We start from the raw sequence: 22,896 nt of genomic DNA on the forward strand, positions 1-22,896 counted from the left end.
GAAGACTTAAGACGAGCGATTAAGAACATAACCTCGGTGGGTTAATTTTCTCATAGACTTCTATAAAATTACATTTCTTTTTGAAACCAGGAGAATCTCCCCCTGTTGGCCATTAGAAAGAAAGCAGGTTTAAGGCACTTCTACATTCTCATACTCCACCGGGTTATTAAATATATATTATCACTTCAGTAATTGTGATTTGTCACTTTGCTGTACAACAATCTGCAAGATCGTGAAGTCTTAAACTTAAACATTTTGGATTTTAAGCAAGTTAAACAAATGCTGAGCATGACAAAGACTCAAGCAACACAACTTGTTGTTGGGCAGAAACGATGCCATGGATACTAATGTCACTTGAACAGGTACAAAGATGTTAATCTCTTCTGAAGACCTGCCTGGTTGGTCATATACCAAAACTGACTGGTGAGTTGTGGGATTTAACAGCCTCTGTGGCTCGTGGCCAAAAGAAAGTTAGTTTTTCAGCTTTCATTACTGACGTGACACTTGGCTCAACTTTAAAGAACCTGGCACAGCAGAACAATATGACCCTGCTCCTGACCTTTCAGACCCGACTTTGACAAATGTGTACCGTGAGCAGAGCCAGTCGCTGCTTTCCGATGAGAAAAAACATGAGGAAATGTGAGACCGCATGTTATACAACTACAGTTATGATTTCTGAGACGTAAAGCTACAAGAGCTCTATAGAAAATCACAAAGCACCATAACTTCAATAATAATGTGAAGTGGTCAAATGAGCTGGAGCGCAGCCCGAACTGCTTTACATTTCCAAAAACAAAGTTACACCGCGCCACAAAATAAATGGAACAAGACAAACACTAACAAACAGTCTGGTAATAAACGGAGGACACAAACCGCTGGCTTCATTAAGGCTCCCAGTATAATAAGTGTCCCAATGATCTTATTTGACAGTAACACAATCATAATAATGTAAACGAAACTGAATTATTTTGACTGTGGCTACCATTTAAAGCTTTCCTGCACTTGGGAAGGAGTTTGAACTTGTGGTCAGTGTGTGTGTGTGTGTGTGTGTGTGTGTGTGTGTGTGTGTGTGTGTGTGTGTGTGTGTGTGTGTGTGTGTGTGTGTGTGTGTGTGTTTTTGGCAGCATTTGCTTGCACGCATCTATGCATGAGCGAATGTTTATCCAACTTTTATGGCGATTGTCTCGTAAAACCAGACAGCCGCTCTGGGACAACCTGCGCTCCTCGGCACCGGCTCACCCACAGGTTCACCCGGAGCGACCACCTACCAGGAGGGCCCGTGCAGATGCTAACCTCCTCGATGACCGTTTTAAAAACGCGTGTCCAGACGGATTACTGCGTGAATTATTACTTTGCTTGCGGACAGACTAGACTGTTACCATCCTTTCTCAAGCACATGTGCACGCACACTGAGACACTAAAAAAAAAAAACACAATTTGACCATGAATTACAATACACAAGGAGGCACTTTGTTCTGCATCATTCCTCTTCCAGTTGTTGTAAAATAACTCTTCTGAGGAACATGAAATTGTAATACTAAGCTTCAAATTCAAACGTAATCAAAAGCTCTTCAGTTAGATTTCGACAAAGAGCATTAAATGCTGCACTTAGGGGGCGATCAGTATCACTGCTCGACCTTTATCTGGAAACTGCAGTCATCAATATTGAATTTGTATTAATACTCTCGCACACAGACACAAAAACCAGCATCTACATCGTGTTGTCCAGTTTTACATGACCTTCTCCTGCCTGCCTTGTCGACCTGTCTGTCTTTACAGGATTTATCTCGTCCTCTATCTTCTCTACAACTTCAATACGGCCTCTGATGTCCTAATCACATTACCCTTCATGCTGGAGGAGGTTCAACATCACACAAACACAGAGAGAAGCAAAAGAGGGAATGAAAGAGACAGAAAGAAAAAGCAAACTTTGAAGTTTGTTGCCAGTGAGATTTATGAATCAGACTGATCCACAACACAGAGAGAGACACAAACAGATTCCCAGAGACACAAAGCAGGCAGGCAGACACGAAAGAGATGCAAAGACACAAAGATATACAGCTTAACGAAGAGGAGGAGGAATAGAACACAGCTCAAGCCATCCGTAGCAACAGAAATCAACACTAATGTCTATATCTGCCTCAGCCATCTGCCCTGACTGTGATGTCCAAAAGCTCTGGACAGGCAGATTGAGCGCCTTACTACCTGCTTAGGACACGGTCAGGAGCCCTCGCCTTTTCCTTTCCATGATTTCTTGCTACGCTGCCTGTGTCTGGGCCTTCGAGAACCCTCCACCCCTCCTCTTCCTTCATTCCCACAACTCCCAATAACACCGTCTGACATGTCCAGAACCCAAGCTCTTTCTCTCTTCAATCTCACAACTCCAAACAGCTCCTCCACCGTACGTCCCTCACTGGTGAGGAGAGGGGAGGAAAGCTGTCTGACAGGGGCATCCATACACACTCCTAAATCTGCCAAGGCAAGACGCTGGCACAGACAAAAAAAATAACAAAAGCCTCTCGATCCACGGCCGGGGCAGCGCAACACTTTATCTGCGAAGGCAAAACAAAGGAAGGCCTGTTGAACACTCAGACAGTGTTTACTTTCTAACGGGAACAATGCCTTTAAGAGGAGGGGGCAAGGACTGATGTGGCACTTGAGGGCCTCTCCGAAAAAAACAGCACTTCATTTTGATTCACAGTGAGTGTAAGAAAACAGTTGTAGCAGTCCAGTGCATAGGGGCCGGAGGGTTTGAATGTGAGGCGGCAGATGAAGGGAAAGAGTACAAGGACAAGAAGCAGATAGCCAAGTTTCTTTCTTCTCTTCTTGTGCTCTGTGATGTATTTCTTATCGCAGGGTTGCATATCTGTCTTTTGGATAGAACACATGTTTTGAAAGGGGGCTCTAAAAGATCTGCAGCATTACATTTACTTCTGTTGGTCGCGAATGACACATTTAAAAAGCTGAAACACCAGTAACAAACACACGGTGAGATGTGTAACATAATTGTGCTGCTAGATCCCAAGAGACTAAACAAGTACATTTCCCCGTTGTGAGACTAATAAAGGATTTCTGATTCTGAAAAATAACAAAAAGACATGTTGGCACAAATGTGTGTTGGAAACAAACTACTGATGGACTTCTGAGAAGTTTCTATGGACATTTAACTGTCAATCTTATGTGAATTAACCTGCCATCATCTGCCAAGCCACACACACACACATGCTGCCTGTGTTTGACACTCATTGAATTAATAGTTTTTTCGCGATGCATTCTCTTAAGACTTCCCCGTCATACTTAATCTCTCTGGCTTTAACCTTTTCACTTGATCCTGTTTTTCTAGTAACATCCTAAATATTATTCTTCCCTAGAAATCACTGCATCTTCTCTAACTGGCTTCAAGCACATTGCACTTCTGCTCAGAACCAGTGATGTGCAGGTGTTTTGTCTTAAACAGCTGATTGGAAACACCTGCTGTCACATCACTGATTAAGCGGTGGCCAAAAGTGGAACCGATACGTGAAAAGTTTCAGCTCATGGAGAGAAGTCTGTCTGAGGTCATTCAGTGTAGATTTATTCAGTGTGATATATGTGCGGGGAAATATTTCTCTCGCAGGATGTGATGATTCAAAACTTGGACTGCAAAAAACAAAACTTCCTAGATTCACCAACAATGGATGAATCAGCTGCCAAGAGGAATTGCTATTAAGGAAGGAAGAAAACACAAAGATTTCTGGGTAATGAAGTCATTTGCACAACATTCCAAACAGAACAATCATCTAATATGATCATGCACATTTCTGTAATGCATTGCACGACCACTGACGACCTGCAATGACAGATCGAATCCACAAATCACTGACAATGAAACTCTCTAAGAAGCCAAGGTCAGGAAAAAAAACCCCTCTCTCTCCATTATTTCCACTGCAGGCCCAGCAGGGTCTTGAGTTGTTTAAGATCAGGACTGTCGATAACGCATGTCCAGCCAAATTCTCTTTGTTTGAGTGTTTCCAAAACATCACACATGGTGCATAGAAGAAGAAGAAATGCCAGCTTTCCCTCATGCATCCAATCAATGGGGAGAATGGGAAATGGAGAATGTGAAAGGGTCACAACCCCAGGGGTGAAAATAATCCCCCAGTTGCTACCGGGTATCTGGTGTATAAACACTGCACTGGAAAAACATTAGTCTAAGTCTGAAGGTTTACACTATTGTACCACACGGTCCTTCGAGATCCCATTGACGGAGGATATACAAATACTATGAATATGACCTGTTCATTTTTACTAGTAAAACTACAGCCGTAACACAGGAAACTAAAATAAAAACTATGTAAAAAACAATTAATACAAATACAGCCGTAAAAGACGACTGCCTGTTGCATTTCAGCACAAAACCAGCCGACATTTGTAAAAGTGAATTCCTCCCAAGTTATTAGATCTCACGCTTCTCAAACTGGAGACTGAATATTCAGCCAGGTGGTGTGGTAAAGTCATCTCTCCAAGGGGTGAGAAAGTTCAAGCTTAGCACGAAACTAATCTAGAGTTTAAGGTTTGGGAACAGAGCACTGAAGCACTATATGCTGTCATTAGCCCGATGGTAGAGTCTGCAGGAAAGTAGATTGCCATCTTCGCTGCAGGCAGAGTGAGAGAACATTTGATATTCCCATTTGGCCCGAGCAAACCTTTAAAGTTAACTTAGCTAACACGATTTTGCCAAGTAATCCTTGATTTCAATAATGTGTGAGTTTGTCTCCAAATAACTGATTGCTGTATTAGATTGGAGTTTAAATATCTGCAGAGGTTGAAAAGGCATCAATAACAACCGTCAAAGACATCCCGCCAATCTTAAACTCTTCAATCATTTCACATCAGGCATTTCTGAAATGCAGTAACACAAAACACATTTCTGAAGAGGAGAAGAAGCTTACACCTTTGTTTTTGCTCTGAAAAGTCCAATTTATGTGGAGTGTGTGTGTGTGTGTCATCAAGCCTGTAATAACATGGCACTTCAAGTCCTGGTTGAAATTTCCAAAACATATATAGACTCACATTTGTTTTTCATTTGACTGGCGGCTAGACCCAAAACTGGGTTTAGGGTTCCTGCATTACACTTCAGAGAATTTAACTCCCTCTTTCTTTAGGCAAAGCCTGAAAAAGGTGCATCGCATAATGCAAACTCAGTGGACAGCTTAAGTTTCACTCTCTCTGCCCTCAGCGTCTTTTCACAGAGTCTTAAGAGGTCACCCGATTTTAATGGTCACTTATTGCCTGTGGAGCAGTTCCCAGTGGTATAAAGGTACCCCAAGACCACCCCGGTGCCAAAACAGCCTCAGGCTCAAGGGCTCAAAGTAATACTGGCACTGATGATGCATACCTGCACTGGAAGACCTTGTGAATTACTCTCCTTTTCATTTCTTCTTGAGACACTGGGGAACACATTGTGGGCCTTGAACCTGAAACAGCAGCACTGAATGATTTATGTCTACAGTGAGGAAATTAAATAGTAGTCCTTTTTTTTATTTCTGCAGTTCATATCCACTGATAAGAATATTTCAGTTCATAAGAACAGGAGAGGAGCTTGTGCAGAAGACATGAAACACTCATTTCCCTTTCCAGGACTTCTCAAATATTAGAGGAGGCACAATCAAGATGAATTGTTATGGCTAGTATGTTTTTGGAAACAGGGACAATAAATGTATCGTGCCAAAGAACAAGACCTTCTTACTCATGTCCAAGAAAATTATGATTTAATATAATGCAGAGCCATGTATAAAAAAGGAATATAATTAATGAGGAGGCAAATGCATTAGGTGGCTCTGTTTAATGTGTAACTTGGACACTCACGCCGCAGTTTTCCAGTTCAAACTTGATCTCATTTCACTTATTCCATCCAAATGTATATAACAAATGCCAGTGGGTGAGTTCATGCCCTCTCGCTGCCAAACAGATCAAAAAGACCAATATAGCAAAATATAAGGTGGCTTTCCAGTACCTGTGGAGAATAGAAACGTCAGCAGTGTACTAACCTCAGCACGCTGTGTTCTGGGCTGGCTGGCGTCTGTCTCGATGGCGTACACATCCACCATGTAGAGGTCGGAGCCTTGTTCTCGGTCGAGCTCTGCAGCCGTCTGTATCACTCCAGTGTGGCGGCCGATGGTGAAAAGGCGTCCCACAGCTTTTCCACCACTGCGAACTGCCACGATGAAATACTCCACTTTGGTCGCTGATCCCCGCGGGCTTGAGGCATCCAGGGAGATGACATTGGTGCCTGGCGGCTGGCCCTCTTTGAGGATGGTGATGTATTTCGGCTGGGAGAAAACAGGCCCATCCATCCCCTGGAGGATGATGGTCAGCTTAGTTCTGGAGGTCTTGCGGCTGGTGCCGTGGTCAGTGGCCGACACTGTAAGGGTGTACATGAGTCGGGACTGTACCAGCTGGGAGGCCAGACGAATATCTCCGCTGTAGCGGTCCATGATGAAAGTGTCAGAGTCCCCTTCCACAAGCTCATACTCCACTTCTCCGTTTGACCCGTCATCGGGGTCAAAGGCCAACACTGTTGTCAGGATAGAGCCAATGACGATGTTGGGCTCAGCCACAAGGGCGTTCTGGGACATAAAAGTGGGAACATTATCATTCAGGTCTGTGACCCATATTGTGACATTTTTCAGGGCAAAGCGACGGAATTCAACTGGAACTGCCTGATCAGTGGCTTTGACTGTCAGCTCAAACAGATTAGAAAATTCCCTGTCGATTTCCTTGCTGGTGTATATGAGCCCAGTGCTTGAATCAATCCTGAAGTGGCCTCCCCGGGGAATCTGCTGTACAATGGAGTACTCCAGCTCCCCGTTTATGTCTGCATCTGTGTCATGAGCTTTAATTGTCATGACTGAGGCTGAGAGGGGAAGATTTTCAGAGATTGATTTGAAAATGTCACCAGGGGTAAATATGGGAGGGTTGTCATTAAAATCCCTGACTTGAATGACCACAGGAATGGATGAAGAGCGGGGCGGTCTGCCATTGTCCTTTGCAGTGATGTTGAGTTTGTAAAATGACTGAGTTTCAAAGTCCAGCTTTTTAACTAAAAAGATGCTGCCAGTGTTGGGGCTGATGCTGAAAGTGCCATGGTTGTTTGTGGCTGTGATGCTGTACGTTATGTCTGCATTCTGACCAGAATCTGCATCAGTGGCGGTCACTGAGGCCACCAGCTCCCCTATCCTCATGTTCTCCAGCACATCCACAGACAGGGAGGATTTAGGGAAGGAGGGGGCGTTGTCGTTCTCATCCAGGATGCTAATGCTAAGCATACAGGAGGAGGACAAGGGCACGGCTCCAGCATCCACAGCTATGATTTTCAATGAATAGGTGAATGTAGATTCATAGTCCAGCTTTCCTACTAAAGTAACTTGTCCAGAGCTGCTATCAATAGTAAACTGTCCTTCCTCGTTACCCTCAGAGACGTGATAATGAACCAGTCCGTTTTTGTTCTCATCCACGTCGGAGGCGGAGACCCGCAGAAGTTGTGTCGTGTTTTGCGCCGACTCTGAGATGGAGGCCTGGTAAATGTCTTTGGTGAATTTAGGCGGGTTGTCGTTGATGTCTTGAATGTAAACTTGCACTTTGGCCTGGTCTCTGAGGGGCTTGGGGAGACCCTGGTCTGATGAGACGACTACGAAGCTGAACACGGCGGCGCCTCTTTGTCTCATGAGCGACTCGCGATCAAACTGCAGCGTGCTGGTCAACTCCCCTGTGATGGCGTTCAGCTCAAAGTTGGGCTGCGGAGTCTCAAATGTATATCTAACCTCACTGTTTGGGCCATAGTCCTTATCCTCGGCAAAAACATGCCCAGCCAGCGACCCCCTCTTCTGCTCTTCCTCAAAATGAAACACATAATTGGTGCTGTTAAAAAGGGGACGGTTATCGTTTACGTCATCTAGAATCACGCTGACATTGACAGTAGCACTTAGCGGCTCTACAGCACGGTCTTTTGCCACAACCACTAAGTTATATCTGTCTTGTATCTCTCGGTCCAGCTCTGCTTTGATGTACAACTGCCCGTCTGGGAAAATGCCAAACAAATCACCTGTGTTGCCACCAGCGATGTCATACATAATCTCCCCGTTAAGACCAGAGTCTTTGTCGGTGGCCTCCACTTTGAAAAAGCGGCTGTTGACAGGCTCAGACTCCAGGATGATGATCTCATACGAAAGCTGGTCAAACACTGGCGAGTTGTCATTGACGTCATAAACGCTGATGATGAGGATAAGGCTGGAGGTGTGCTGTGGGACCCCCATGTCTGAGGCGATGACCTCGACCTCGTAAGAGATCGTGGTGACCTCCAGCGGCCCGGTCAACGTGATCAGGCCGTGCTTCTCATGAATATGAAACAGGCCTTTGGGGTTTTGTTTGAGGCTATAAGCCACAACGCCATTTGTGCCTTCATCAGGATCTGAAGCTTTGGCCTGGAATATGACATGACCTGTGCTCCAGTTCTCCACTGCACTCACATGCTCCACAGCGTGAATAAAATGAGGGGAATTATCATTTAAGTCCTTAACAGTGATGTTAACAAAAGCCTCTCCTGTAATCTCCCCAGCTCTGGCTACAACCTTAAGCTGATAGAAACCCTGCTCCTCTCTGTCTATCTGGCTCGAGGCCGTGATCTGACCTGCACTGTTCACTGCAAAGAGCCCCCTCTGGTCCCCTGAGGTGATTAGATATGAAATGTTTGTGTTCAAATCTACAGAGGTGGCTGACACGGTCCCTATAACTGTCCCAATGCCAATATTTTCAAACATGACAAAACTGTACACTTTCTGGCTGAAGACTGGTGGGTTATCCTGTGTGTCGATGACAGTCACAGTCACTATGGCCTGAGTGTGTGAGCGCAGACCGCTACCATCTGCTGCTGTCACCTGCAGCTGGTAAGCAGTTTTCTCCTCTCTATCCAGGGCCACAAGCGTAGTAACTTTCCCTGTGTTGCTATTAATGTGGAATTTGGAAGCATCTCCAGCTGTAATTATATATTTGAGTGTGCCATTTCGACCCAAATCAGGGTCTGTGGCTGAAACGGTGGTTACATAAGAACCCGACGGCTCATTCTCTTTCACATTGGCAAAATACTGCACAGGGTAGAAAACGGGCCTATTGTCATTGATATCTCTCAGCGTGATGTTGACTTTTCCTAAAGAGTGCAAAGGAGGGCTGCCTGCGTCTGCTGCCTTGATGTGGAGTAAGTAGGAGGCCTGCTCCTCCCTGTCTAGCTCAACGGCTGTGCTTAATCGCCCTGACACAGCATCGAGGCGAAACAGCTCCTGGACACTGACTGGAGTCTCCGCATCAAATGAGAAGCGGATAGTTCCATTGGCCCCAACATCGTCATCTGAGGCAGACAGCACCAGCAGCTCAGTGCCGGCAGGAGCGTGCTCCACCAGGGAAACATGATATGTGCTCTGTGTAAACGTGGGCACTTGGTCATTCACATCAGTGATGTTGACAATCAGTTTTGTGTAAGACATCTTGGGCTGCAGCCCCTGGTCTTTGGCACTAATGTTGAGGACAATCTCAGATGCTATTTCCCTATCCAGCAAAGCGGCACTGGTAACCAGACCACTGTTTTCACTGATGGAGAACCAGCCCAAAGCGTTTCCAGACACCAGAGAGTAGCGCAGGTTGGCATTCTGCCCAGAGTCCCCATCTGTTGCAGAAACCCCTTTAATGTAGCTCCCTTTTGGTATGTCTTCACTGATATCTACTCTGTAAAGCGTTTCCTGGAATATGGGTGGGTGATCATTGATATCATTCACAAAAATAACCAGACTGGCAAAGGAGGACCGAGCAATAGGCTTGCCATTGTCTGACACAGACACAGTCAGGTTGTATGAGGAAATTCTCTCTCTGTCCAACACACTGGCCACTTTGATCAGACTTAAATTAGGCACAGGAGACGTGTGCACTTCAAAGTGTCTCTGCTCGTTGCCTCCTAAGATTGAAACAGATATGTTACCATTAGCTGTGGGGGAGTCTGAGTCTGAAACGGTGAGTAAAGCCACAACTGTGCCAATCTGTGCATTTTCATCGACAGAGGCGAATTTAGAAGTTGTGGGGAAATACCTAAACTTCACCACCGGGTCATTATCATTCACATCTAAAAGTTTGATGGTGGCTTCTGTTCTGCCTGACAGAGAGGGCACCCCGTTGTCTACTGCATGGATAGTCAGGGAGTACTCTTTCTTACTCTCATAATCCAAACCCTCTTTTATAATAATAGTACCATCTTTGGGGTCAATTTGAAAAGGTGTCCCTTCATCTAAAAAGTACCTGATTTCAGAATTGGCTCCCTCATCCTGATCTGATGCTGTAATCTGCAGAATACTAGAACCGACTGCTGCATCCTCAAAAACACTGGTTTGATATTGATCTTGATCAAAAATAGGGGGGTTGTCATTTATGTCTTGAATAGTGACGTTTACTTGCATGTAGCCAAACTTTTTCGGGTCTCCTTTGTCCTCCACTTCAACCAGGAGCTGGTAGAAGGGAGTAACTTCCCTGTCCAAGCCTCCAGTTGAAACAAGGTGCAAGAATGCCCCCTCTCCACTAGGATTGACTGTAATATCCAAGCGGAATTTCCTCTGCTCGTTGCCTTTCACTATTCTGTACGTGGTGTGATCAACTCCGTTACTTCCAATGTCTGAGTCTGTAGCGGTGTCCAGAATCACTTGTCTGCCGCTGCTGGCGTCTTCCTTAAAAGACACGACAATCGACGCGTCTGGAAACACCGGGGAGTTATCATTAATATCCAAAACTACTATCCTGACCTCAGTGGGGTAGGTGGGTTGACTGGACAGCACCACGACGTTGATGACATCACTTTGCAAAACCTCTCTGTCAATCACCGAGGAGGTGTAAATGACTCCGGTGGTGCCGTTAATTGCAAAAAGTTTGTGGTTCTCGCTGAAGCGGTACGTGAAGCTGGGCTTGGTCTCTATCGAGCCCACGTAGGTGCCGGTGGGCTGCTCCTCCAGGACTTGAAACTCTTGACGGACTTGACTGGATGCTGAGTACTGCGACAGAGTCCATAACATCAGTAAAATCAAATGAAACCGGCCTAAGCCCCTACCTGTGAGCGCCATGGTCAGTTAGCCAGTCCACCTTTCTCAGACAGAGTCCATGCCTATGATGCATCAACTTTACTGAGGTTGGACGAGTCACTAATGCATTGTATTCCAGCAAATGTGCTGAGAAAACTCAATGGGAACCCCAGCAGCGACTCTTTCCACAGTTATTCAGTGTCCCAAAGTAGTCCAGAAGTGTTAAGTTATCCTGCGCTGCGTCTCAATGAAACGCGACCCTCTGAATGGAGAGTATGATTCCTGCAGATCAGGGAAGTTTCAATTCAACTCCACAAAAAGCATTTTCAAAACGGAATCTGACAATCCCTTGAAAGACAAAACAAAACAAAAGTTCCTGCCTCCTTGGAGATGCGTGGAAAAAAAAAAGTGTATCCAAAGTTAGGGCGCAAATGAGCGGTGTTGAGTGCGAGCAGGCGGCTGAGCCTACGCACCGTCCCGTGGAATAACGGTGCAGGCGCTTCAGTCATATTGTGCTCAGGAGTCCCAGTAAGTTAGGACAAAGCAGGAGTTCGACAAACTCCCTCCCATCACTGATCCCATTGGATAGCGGAGCTCCTGCCCGCCCTCACACCGCCTCCCCCCCTCCTCTGTGCAGCGCTGCCCGGTGTCACCGCTTGTGGAAGAGGATGTCAATCAAAAGAAGACAGGTAACGATGTCCCGCGCGCTCCTACTTACTTCACTAAGAGATTCATGTGTCAGAACTGTTTTAATAAACTCAGGATAAGAATGTTCCTCACAACACATACAGAGATATGCACATCGTATGATAGAAACCACGCTCACAACAAATATTTACAAATATTAGGGATAACAGGAAGTCAAACTAAGCATACAACATGAAAAGTTGCTTTACAAATCATATACTTATATATAAATTATAGAAACGTATAAGCATGAGTACCACAACGTTTTGTTTGGGATTAGTATGAGTAGCCTATTATAATAATATCCTTAAAATATCATAACAATATGATTAAGTCTAGATTATCATAATTATTAGTGCTAGAATGTTCTGTAGAAACAACCCTTTATTTAAATATAATGATCTAATTGTGTCAGGTAATTAAAATGATTGACAGTGATGCCGTTAAATTATTATATTATTGTACACTGGAGCTTATTTGTCTTCTGTTTAAGACACGATGATCTCTTCAGTTATTTTGCTGTTAAAATACATATTAATCAATTATAATTAGGTGTCTAATAAGGATAATTGTTTAGTGTCATTTGCAGAATTGTATAATAGGCAGTGAGATATTTGCATATAATGGAAGTTGCAGGAAGCTTCATATGTGTGGGTAAGTAGCGCCACCTAGTGGCCGAATGATGGCACCTCCAGCCAAAACAGTGAAGTTTTCTAAACATTTAAACATATAAGCTGTTTTTTGAACTACATTAACATTTAAAAGTGATGGTAAAACAAAGTTATTAGAAAATACTAACTTATTGAAAGTTTGATCTTTCTGGTAGAAGTTATTAAAGTAAAGTTAAATTAAAGTAAAGTTATTCTCCTGCAGGTGATGAAAGGTGAGGTGAACTGCAGCACTAATCTATCTGATTAATTCATTAATATATTGTGTCTACAGACAAACATTATCACTGCAAATGATAAAATAATGATATAACCGGATCCTCCTTTATGTTTTCTCTTCAGAAGCATCATATTCTCAACAAATGAAAAAGATATCTCAGTATCCTCCATGACATTTCCCATATGTACTTTTCTATGAAAGGCAGTGATTAAATATTATTTTTTAGCACCATGTAAAGTACAATTTAAATACATAACACAGTTATTTAAAGCAAAGAAATCCAAGGTTGGGAAGATATAAATACAAAATTGGTCAAAAAACACAACTTGGACAATCCTGTCTGTTGTGACACTCAAAACACTTCTGGTCATGCAAACCCTGGAATGTATGTTTAACTCCATAATGTAAATACTTTATTAGTGACATTTCATATTTTCCAAAGAACAAAGAACATTTTCACATACTTATTTTTATTTTATACATTAAAAATATTGTAGCAAATAACATAGTTTCATATTTAGTTTTACAACTTCTCCAGTATTGTTTAGCATATAAGGATTGGAGAGAAAGTTAGTGCAAATAAGGCCGATAATCTAAAATCACATTCCCACACGACACTGAATACACACGTGTGTGTGAATGAAGTGCTTGCGTGTGAGCTTTAATTGTTCCACCTTCATGTATTACAATGTGGTAAAAGACATGATCCTGTGTAATTCAAACATATTTATGATAAATGTCTGTATTCTGAGGGAGAAGGTCCGGGTCAAAGGAGTTCATTGAAAAGTCTAATTGCAGTAGGAAAAGATGTTTGAATGTCTACGTAGATGATCTGGGAAGTGAGTTTCTGCGCTGCTTCTCCATTTGTCCCGTGAAATAACATTACAGAGCATAATTACAACCCTCCTCGTTTTGAGAGACATAAATGTTTATTCAGGTTTGGTATTTGACAATTTGTGGCTTCCGTAATCAGGCCGTTGGCTGCCTGGACGTTAAGTAGGACATGAGTCAACTAATGTAATTGAATTACAGAGCGGGCTGGACGGGTTGGTAGCTGCTCAGCCTGACGCAGATTCAATGTTTTGGTAGCAGACAGGACATCAAAGTAGATTACTTCCCCACAGGAGACGTTCCGCTAACCTGATTACACCGGCTAAGCCAGGAGCTCTCAGGATGCTTTTGATATAAATATCAGGTTGTTGTTATGTTTGACTTAATTCCCTTTTGCTCACTGATGTTTCACGTGCTGTCACTGATCCCTACGTGGAAAAGATGTTAATCCGATTGCAAATATGTGTCAGAAGAAACAGAATTTGGATTGCTTATAATCGAGTTTGAAATGCTCATCTTGAATAATTATATTAGAAAACTGAGATTGAATTGCATCATTTAAAACGTGTATTGTTTACCTTGAATAGTTGCATTGCATAACTGAACCTGGACCTGAATTTCAATAAACTTGAAACGGAATCATATTTTATGAAATGTAATTCAGTCGCTCTCAAACTGTATTTGATCCTCACTGAAAATGCAACTCTAGAGACGTTGGACACATCTGGTTACAGTCTTTCTCCTCAAAGACGCCAACAGCCATCCTGATGCACGCCAGAGGACCACAATCAGGAAATATCTCTATGATGATGATTACACCTTTTTTGGACAAAGAAACCACATTTTCTTGGAGAGGACAGAAGACATACCTGACAGAATCCTCTGACAGGTAGAAAACATTGTCAGGAAGACGACGTCATTTCTCCTGACAGACTTGCAGGTTAGTGACATCCACCGCTCAGCTCATCAACAACTTTACCGGCAGTATTTGTGAAGTCTCATCCAGCTACACGGGACTCTTTAATGTTCGGATCTGGGAAGTGGAATTGTTTGGACTCTGTGGTCCAGTCCAGCCTTCCCCGTCAGCTGGAGATACAATAACTGAAAGTCTAACGTCATAACGTATTATTTTTATTCATCAGACAATTTAACAATAATCACTGTAATATGGAGCCGATAAAATAACTGAATAATTTGACCCTAAAAAAAACGTACTTTGAGGACGTGATGTCATCATCTTATTTTTCCATCGCCATCCCTCTTTCACATTGTGGGAGCCGAGATCAACACGTGTAGGTTCCCTGCATGAGCGATCACAGTGAGGTTGTCAGTACATAATATATATTAAGCTTTTTAAACATGCAGGATCAAACTTTTAATATAACCCTTAGAAATTACTTTGAGCCTTTTGCAGTTTGCTTTAGAAGTGTAATACTCTATTAAACCAGGAGATGGCAGTATTATCAAAACGGCTTCGAACTAAAGCTCCAGCCAGTGTGTGAAGAAAAGGGCTCTCCAGACATGTGTGTTGACTGGAGACTTAAGTCTTTCATTTATCTCTGTGACGGCTTTTAAAGCCATATTTTAATAGTCATAAGTGACTTACATTTTCCCGTACATAATCCCATAAGGAGCCATTGTTTTGGGTTCAGTGTCCTGGTCAAGGACAGCCAATGATCAAACTATCAGTTTTACAATAACTGCTCAGCGTTCTCAAACACCTGAGCTCCAGCTGCTCACAATCAAACCCACCTTGTGATTATGGCTGACCAAAGGGTTGGGTTTTTAAAGAAGCTTTGAGTCAGTGCTGAATGAAAAAACACAGCACTGTCTTGTAAATCCATCATGCACCAACTGAGTAGTTTTGGTGCAATTATTTTTTTGTCTGGAAATGACTTTTCTGGGGCTGTGCAGAAAGCTCATGAGGATGTTAAAATGATAACCACACGTGGAGCAGACAGATGTCAGGCAGAAATGTGAAATCCCCTCAATAAGATCAGTTCAGACCATCAAAGGTTGTTTCCTCAGTGCACGTATAAAGTGCCTACTCTCGTAAAATCTATCAACATATTGTAAAGTCAAAACTTGGCTATAAAGATCAAATGCAGAAGTCAATGAGAAGATGAAGGGCTGCAGGAATCCAAAGCCATTCATGCACCAGGTTCCATCTTCTGTGATGTGTGCAGAAACGGGATCTGACCTTTAATGAAGTGACGCAAAGAAGGACGACCAGGTTCGAGCTCCAGTTGAATCCAATATGAGGACAATGAGATGTGAATCATTGTGTGGCACACGAGCGCAGCTTTCAGGGTCAGTCCTGGCTTATCGAACAATGTGGAAGACGAGGTTACATTTTTTACAAGCGAGTCGTTAGTTTCAAGCAACAGGAGTTCAGTTGAATGGGCTTTTTAAAAAGTGAGCTACAAAAAGGTTATTGTACGCCTCGGGGGAAGCGAGAGCCAGCGAAACAACACGGCCCTCTTTTCTAATAACGAGTGTGTGAACGGCCAAGCATTAACGCTGACAGTGAATCTACTGCGTGTCTGTATTTGTTTAACATGCTTCTGGGTTTTAAATAGTCGTTTTCTGCAGCAGTTTTTCCCAGCGACCCCTTGTTGCAGAGTGTAATGTGAGGGCCTGCTGTTTCCCAGTTTCCATCTCTCTCGTCTGCTAATGCTGAGAAAATCTCAGCGCGAGGAAATAAATATCAATCAGTAAAGTCCACTGATGGGTACATTACATGGGCGTTGTACGAGATATCGCTTGCACCGGCATTTGCCAAACAAACCAAACAGTCATTCATTTTCGGGGGTGGAGGGCCAAATATTACAGCCATGTTGAAATGTAGAATTACAGAATACAAATCTTTTGCTGAAATATAAAGAAAGTATTTCAGTATTTTCTCCCTGGAATGAGTCAGAAGGGAAAAAGGGTGATGACATGACATGGAGTGGTTAACCTCTCCTGGCACTTCAGAGCCACAGCTAACTCACCAACCAAGCTGCCAGTGCTGAATGATCTAATGTCTGGGACCTTCAATCACGTCGTGACAGTTGAGGCAGATAAATACATCGTATAGCCAAATGTCTGTGGACTCCTCTGTTCGGTTTCACCAGTTTGGTGTGGAACAACTTGACAGAGAGTCCAACACCTTTGGGATGAAGGTGAGACGATGAGCCAGGACTCAATCAGTGGCCGACCTCACTTACTGTTCTAATAAAGAAATAGTTCTAGGAGCTGTTCCAGGACACATTTCTCTCTCTTTAAAACAAAACAAAATATATCCAGGGAGCATGCAACAAAGCCTATCTTTGTTTGTAACATTAACAAACAAAAAATAAATCTCCAAACCTCATTTTAAAAGTGAAAACACTCCATGATGCTCTTGTGGCTGAATGGGACCAAATCTGTTCAGCCAGGTTTGAATGTGTGTGTGTGTGTTTTCACATATTGTGTATTTACATAAAGTTAATGATAACAGTTCAGTTGAGTCCACAGTGCAGGTGTAATGTCCACATGTTTTGTTCGGGTGTCCAATTAACAACCAATTAAAAAGCTTAAATAAGATTCTTGTGGGTTTTCTAACCCTCTTTTGTCTTCTTCTTCTTTTATTAATTAACATCTGCCATTCCTATTAATAAGAAACAGGTAAAGAGAGTGGACAGCTGTGGTGGAGATAAAGCCTGTATAAGTTAATGACTCACTCAATCAGCTGCTGTGTTCCTTTGATTCATAAAGCCAGGATGCCTTGAAGACTCCTGTTTTAAAACATACACTCTATGAATAATAATTTGTGTCTGATATGGTTCGCAAAAACAAAAAGTTTAACTCTCAAAAGTTCTTGAAATAACATTCACTTTGCACTCCCTCGTTTTTTAATTCCAAAAGTTTGACTACTAGACACAAGATGTCTCATACTTCACTAAAGTCCAGTCTTCCAACAATGTCGTATACTCCTGCTTTACGGGGCATGTACGTACATATTAAGCTCACGTTTAAGGTAAACAGGAACATTCCCCCTTCAACAGATGGATGTGACAACAGACCTCTCGTGACAAACTCTTCACATCATCATCACCTGAGAGAAGTTGCAAAAAACAAACAAACGTACCGTGTTGTACCATAACTGACCACCAGGTGTCACTGTTGTCTCATCAAAACTGACCAACACTCCCCAGCAACATTGAATGTACTTTTTTTCATTCATTTTCCCCCCAAAACTGTTTATTCCTCAGGACAGAATCATGCTGATAGAAACTTGGAAAAAGCAAAATATTTTTATGAGAGTCCAGACGGGAACGACCAGCTGCCTCTTCATCTCACAAACCCCTCAGAAATAGTGATGCACGTGTTGCAAGTGTTTATCATTAATTTTGTAACCACTGAGTCGACAAAGAAATGGCATGTGTCATAAAAATAATTAGCCTAGCTAATTAGCAAATTATACGTTTTGTTTATTTCCACAACATTTTTGATGGTTAATTGGTCACTGCTGTGCCTTTGACTAATTGGGCATAATTGGGCAGTGGCATACAGCCATATATTTACATGGAAATGTTCCAAGATAATACATAATCATGTTGATTTGAACACAACCCAATGAAAAATAGCATCGAAATGAGTTTTTCAGTGGTTAATATCTGCATGATTTATTGAAAAGTGAACCTGAATATCTTTCTGAAGCCAAGATGCTTTCGTATTAGTTTTCACTCCAGGGAGAGATTCTCATCCTCTGACGCAGGTAACACAAAGCAAAGTAACTGGAGTAACTGAAGTCATTTCAATAACAACCTGACCTGTGAGAGATACAGATGGGGATCATACAGCAGGACACACTGCGTCCTTTGAAACTAATATGAAACTCGGCGCTGAAGCTGCAGAGGAGTGAGCAGGACAGTGACAAGTTGCAGTGAGTGGAGTGTGGTGCTGTTCATTAGACCCCTTATTCAATTTCACACTCTCACCGGACCCTTTTTTTTTAGATGCCCTTTAAAAACATAGTTTTGAGTTCTGAGAGTTTATCTGAGTCTCTTCCAACACACCGAGGTGCAGAGGATACATCTGAAACCAGCAGACTTTTTTAGTTTTATTTATGTTTTGACTGGAGATATAACAGAAGCATTGCAGATATTTGTGTCTGGGAAAGTAAGTCACAGTTTACACACATAGGCCTACACAGAAAATACTCTGATTACCCGACAAGACATCTTATAAATAAGGTTCAAAGACCATTTATTATCATTGTACAACACTAAAACAGTAGTCAACTGTTTTAACCACAATTCATTAAGCAAGACAAACTGCTGGGAAAGTCAGCTAATGCTAGTGCTAACTGGGAAAGCTAGCTAATGCTAGTGCTAACTGTGGAAAGTCAGCTAATGCTAGTGCTAACTGGGAAAGCTAGCTAATGCTAGTGCTAACTGGGAAAGCTAGCTAATGCTAGTGCTAACTGGGAAAGTCAGCTAATGCTAGTGCTAACTGGGAAAGCTAGCTAATGCTAACTGGGTTCAAACAAACGATAGCTAGTATCAAATAACACATTTCTTTCCTACTTACCAGGATCTCCAATATTCACACATTATTCTCCTTCTTCTTCTTTTGGTGTCTGTACAACACAAACTTGGAGTCGTAGGCTATAACAGCTGGTGAACTGCTACTTGTTTGTCCTCCATCTTGAATTTCTGTTGACATCTGGTTACAGTTAAGATAACCATTCATTAATCTGACTCTTGATAAAACTTCTCTTTTTGTCGGTGGTAAACAGCCAGAGTATGTAATACACCTTTCCTCCATTATGGTTGTACATCACAATACCTTGTTGTCTATAATCACTTATTCTGTCTCAAATAGGAAATGCAGATTTTAATTTATGAAAACATGAGTTTTACCTTTTCTCGCTGTGAGGTCCTTCTAATACTTTTCTAAGCCGTTAAAGATGTAGTTTACCTCGTTTCATAAACCAGCTCCCTCATCACAAATAAAGCTAATGACTTGGCAAAAAGTGAAATGAAGGTATTATGTACCGTATCAGCAGGGGCACCATTTTCTAAATCCATGCAAAAAAATTAATCCAGTTGCAGGAGAGTGTACTTAGGAGGGTTTATGATGCTGGTTTAACGACGATGTGAACGGCACACTGGGTTTGTTGTCAGACTGATACGGCATCTTGAGTCGAGTACTAGTCCTTTCCAATGCTCAGGTCATTTATTTCAGCCTGGCCTGACGGTCCTCTCAGATGAGTTCATGCTTGAACTATCCTCAGGACTGTTGCACTGCCTCGTGTGGAGAGAAAAAACATTGCATGTTGTCTTGATTTCACATAATACACTGTTTCCTGCAGGGCCTTCACTTGGAAACGTGTTTTACTGATGAAACAATCTCCGCTAAAAGGCACAAAAAGCAATTTCTGCAAATAGATTTTAACTCTGGACTTAATTTGGCATCATTGTCGAGGCTTATGGGAAGGATTATGGTTATAGCTGAGTAACCTTTTCCTACTACTATATCAACAAACGCTGCGTATTGTGCAACGTGCAGATTAAAACCAACTATAATAAGCATATACAATAAGATGTGTTGTTATGAAGCACATTAAAACTCCAACAGTTTATTAGATAATTAAAGCCAGCTCCACCTTAACAACATTATAATTCATTAAAACACATGAATACTTCACTAATAACTCTCAAGTGTAACAATATAAAACTGAAATGGGCCATTATGCAGCATAATACTTATAAACTATCTTACTTAAAGCACAAACAGTTGATTGTTATGGCCACGTGTGGCAGCACAACAACAACTAATAACATAACACTGAGTTACTGTAAAATATTTATTTTGCAGACAGCTGCTTCTGTTGATGAGAGGAGCCAGAAACAAGAATACTTGGGCCAGAGATACCTTTCACCCGACACATAGTCACTTTAGAAGCTTTTTATACGAGAATATTTCTAAATACGAATGTGAATGTAAGTCTTTTACTTGTAATTAACTTTTGCTTTACCTTGTGGTTTTGCCAGAGCCGTCCCAGACCACTGTGGTGCCCGAGGCAAGACTTCAGCTGCTGTATGAAGCCAATCCCACCACCAATCATTGTGTTTATACCCAAACACAGAAACTGCACAGCTTTATGTCCTTCAGATTGTTTTTATTAAAAAAAAAAACACACAAAAAAGTGTTTAAAAGAGCATCTGAAGAGAGAGGAGTATATGTGATCATTGGGTGTAACCTTACATTACATTATATTAATTGAAATGAAATGCAATACAATGCACAACACATGCATTCAATGAGCCCATCATGCATGCTACTAATTAATAATGAAAATGAAGAGGCTTAAAAAGACCTCCCTTTCACAATGGGTGGATGGTGCCCCTAGCAGTCGGCTGTACCGTCTATGTCAAGGGTCTCTCGGTGTCACTGGATTAAAAGATTCAGTTTTCATCCACTTGGAGTCAGCGGAAAGAAGCTGTAAGCACAACATTTATACATTATCTTATAATGCTATATATGAAATTTGATATGCTGAACACGTTAGCGAGACGCTTAAATGTAGAGCGGAGGGGAGCTGCACAATTATCTGGGGGTTTGACACTACAAGCGACCCCCCCATCACATTACATATAGTTATCTGATCTGTTGACATAAATATTTTGATTAGTGCAGCTTTACGGACCTGAGCTCTGCACTGTGTGCATCGGGACATGAATGCTTCATGCAGCAGAGATTAGGCAAGGTTTATCTATTTATTCAGATGTGAAGCTCGCACCTCAGTAAGTCAAGCACGTTATCGTCTGCGGCCGTGCGAGAGCTGCGTATCACACACACAGATAAAAGCCTGAAACTGTGTGAGGAGGAGTGTGTAAATCTCTTACTGTACATTGAGCCACCTCACCTCGGCCTCCCGCTGTTCTATTATCATCAGGGGATAGATCTCATGTTTGTCAAGGTGGAAAATAATAGCTTTGAAGGTGTTGCGTTCATCCATGAAATATGTGACAAAGAAAAGCTGTGTTTTAATGTGCTGACTGTGGGCGAGCACGTACTGTACCTCCCACACAGGAGAGGGGGATCCCTTGATTTGTGTCCCTCGACTCAGCGATCACATGTCATGAACGGTGTCGCGTTGGGGGGGGGGGGGGGGGGGAAGAGCAGTGGTTCAGATGGATCCCTGAGGCACACCATTAAGCAAAGTTTAACATCGTAGGCATTTCTTGAGTTACACTGGTATCAAATGCACTGCTGCCTGTGAAGTGCCTTGGGATACGCGTTTCAAGTATGCATAAAAAGGTACATTCAGACTCAGGCCTTGAGCTATCGCTAGGAAAACAGTTGAATCAGGATAACATCTATTTATAACATCACATTTACCATGCTTCGGTATGAAGCAAAATAAACGTTGGTCTCCTGCATGATAAACTAGAAACAACCTTCGGACAGAAAGGTCTATTTAGCCGGCGAGAAAGAGAAACAGGAGATTCATTAGACTGCAGGAAGCCGCTCCTGAAAGTTGGCAAACTCCTGCAGAGAGTTCCACTGAGGTTGGGAGATGTTCTGTAATTTCCGACCCCGAGCTAATCTGTACAGCATGCTGTGTGGTGAGAGTGCGATTTCCACTCGAGGCGGGGGGATGACAGATTCGTTGCATTTGAACTCCCTCATGTCTTCCTTGTCACGTCTGTAATTAAATATGTGCTCCCTGGGAGACAGTGGGGTTCTGGGTAATAAAAAGCCTTCTTTGTGAGCTTCCCCCCTCTCGCGCTCTCGCTTGCTCTCTTCTGATGTTTTAGTTTGTGTTTGTCGGCATAGTGACAAACCCCCAGACACGCTTTACATGGTATTTTAATGCTTGCAAAGTTAATCTCTATATCTGCCAAAATCTATCTCTGCTCAAACCAGGCCACATGAGCTTTTATGCAGCTGAACAATCTCGTCTAATCTTAACTAAACGACTCTAACAGACGTCTTCTTTCATACGACATGTGGAAATATGGACGGGCTGTGTTTTTACACCAAACGTTTAGTTTTGCCAAAAAGTCATTTGATTTTCAAATGACTTCCGTTAAAAATGACTCGTTTTTCCTTTCGTGACATCACAACTGTTGCATTTGTGTAATATTAAAAGGCTATTGGAGCAATAAAAAGGCTCTGCGTTATTCTTTTAACAGAGAAATCCATCCTAAGAATAGCGGTCCATCTTTAAATGACTGATTATTAACCATTCTGTCCATTTGTCTACAAATGTGGGACAATATGTGAAAGACTGTCCTTGTGTTACATGCTTTAACAATGAAAGTAAATTAACTTTCAACAATGGGTGCCTTACAGCGCCCGCAGCATACATAACGGCCCATAAATCTACTTTTATCGCTCCTGCATTCCTGAGGATAAATGTCCT

General features: G+C 42.4%; 1 protein-coding gene and 1 long non-coding RNA gene across 4 annotated transcripts in view; both read right to left on the reverse strand.

Moving 5' to 3' along the window:
* The window catches only part of fat4 (FAT atypical cadherin 4), a 98,641-nt gene extending 87,390 nt beyond the window's left edge, over positions 1 to 11,251 (reverse strand). The window contains 1 exon segment of the mRNA XM_029441455.1: positions 6,030 to 11,251. Coding sequence (XP_029297315.1) covers positions 6,030 to 11,132 — 5,103 coding nt within the window. The 5' untranslated portion in view covers positions 11,133 to 11,251.
* A 1,607-nt stretch (positions 11,252 to 12,858) lies between these two features.
* Positions 12,859 to 19,695, reverse strand: LOC115014822 (uncharacterized). Of its 3 annotated transcripts, none has more exons than XR_003832945.1 (4): positions 19,520 to 19,695; positions 19,053 to 19,177; positions 14,712 to 14,797; positions 12,859 to 14,605 (listed from the first exon to the last, which is right to left on the reverse strand). It is a non-coding gene; the product is annotated as an uncharacterized LOC115014822 (long non-coding RNA). The 3 variants fall into 3 exon arrangements; XR_003832944.1 differs by having other exon boundaries at positions 19,053 to 19,187; XR_003832943.1 differs by having other exon boundaries at positions 19,053 to 19,187; positions 19,385 to 19,695.
* Between the last annotated feature and the right edge of the window lie 3,201 nt (positions 19,696 to 22,896).

The sequence above is a fragment of the Cottoperca gobio genome, chromosome 10 (assembly GCF_900634415.1).
Source record: "Cottoperca gobio chromosome 10, fCotGob3.1, whole genome shotgun sequence".
NCBI lineage: Eukaryota > Metazoa > Chordata > Actinopteri > Perciformes > Bovichtidae > Cottoperca > Cottoperca gobio.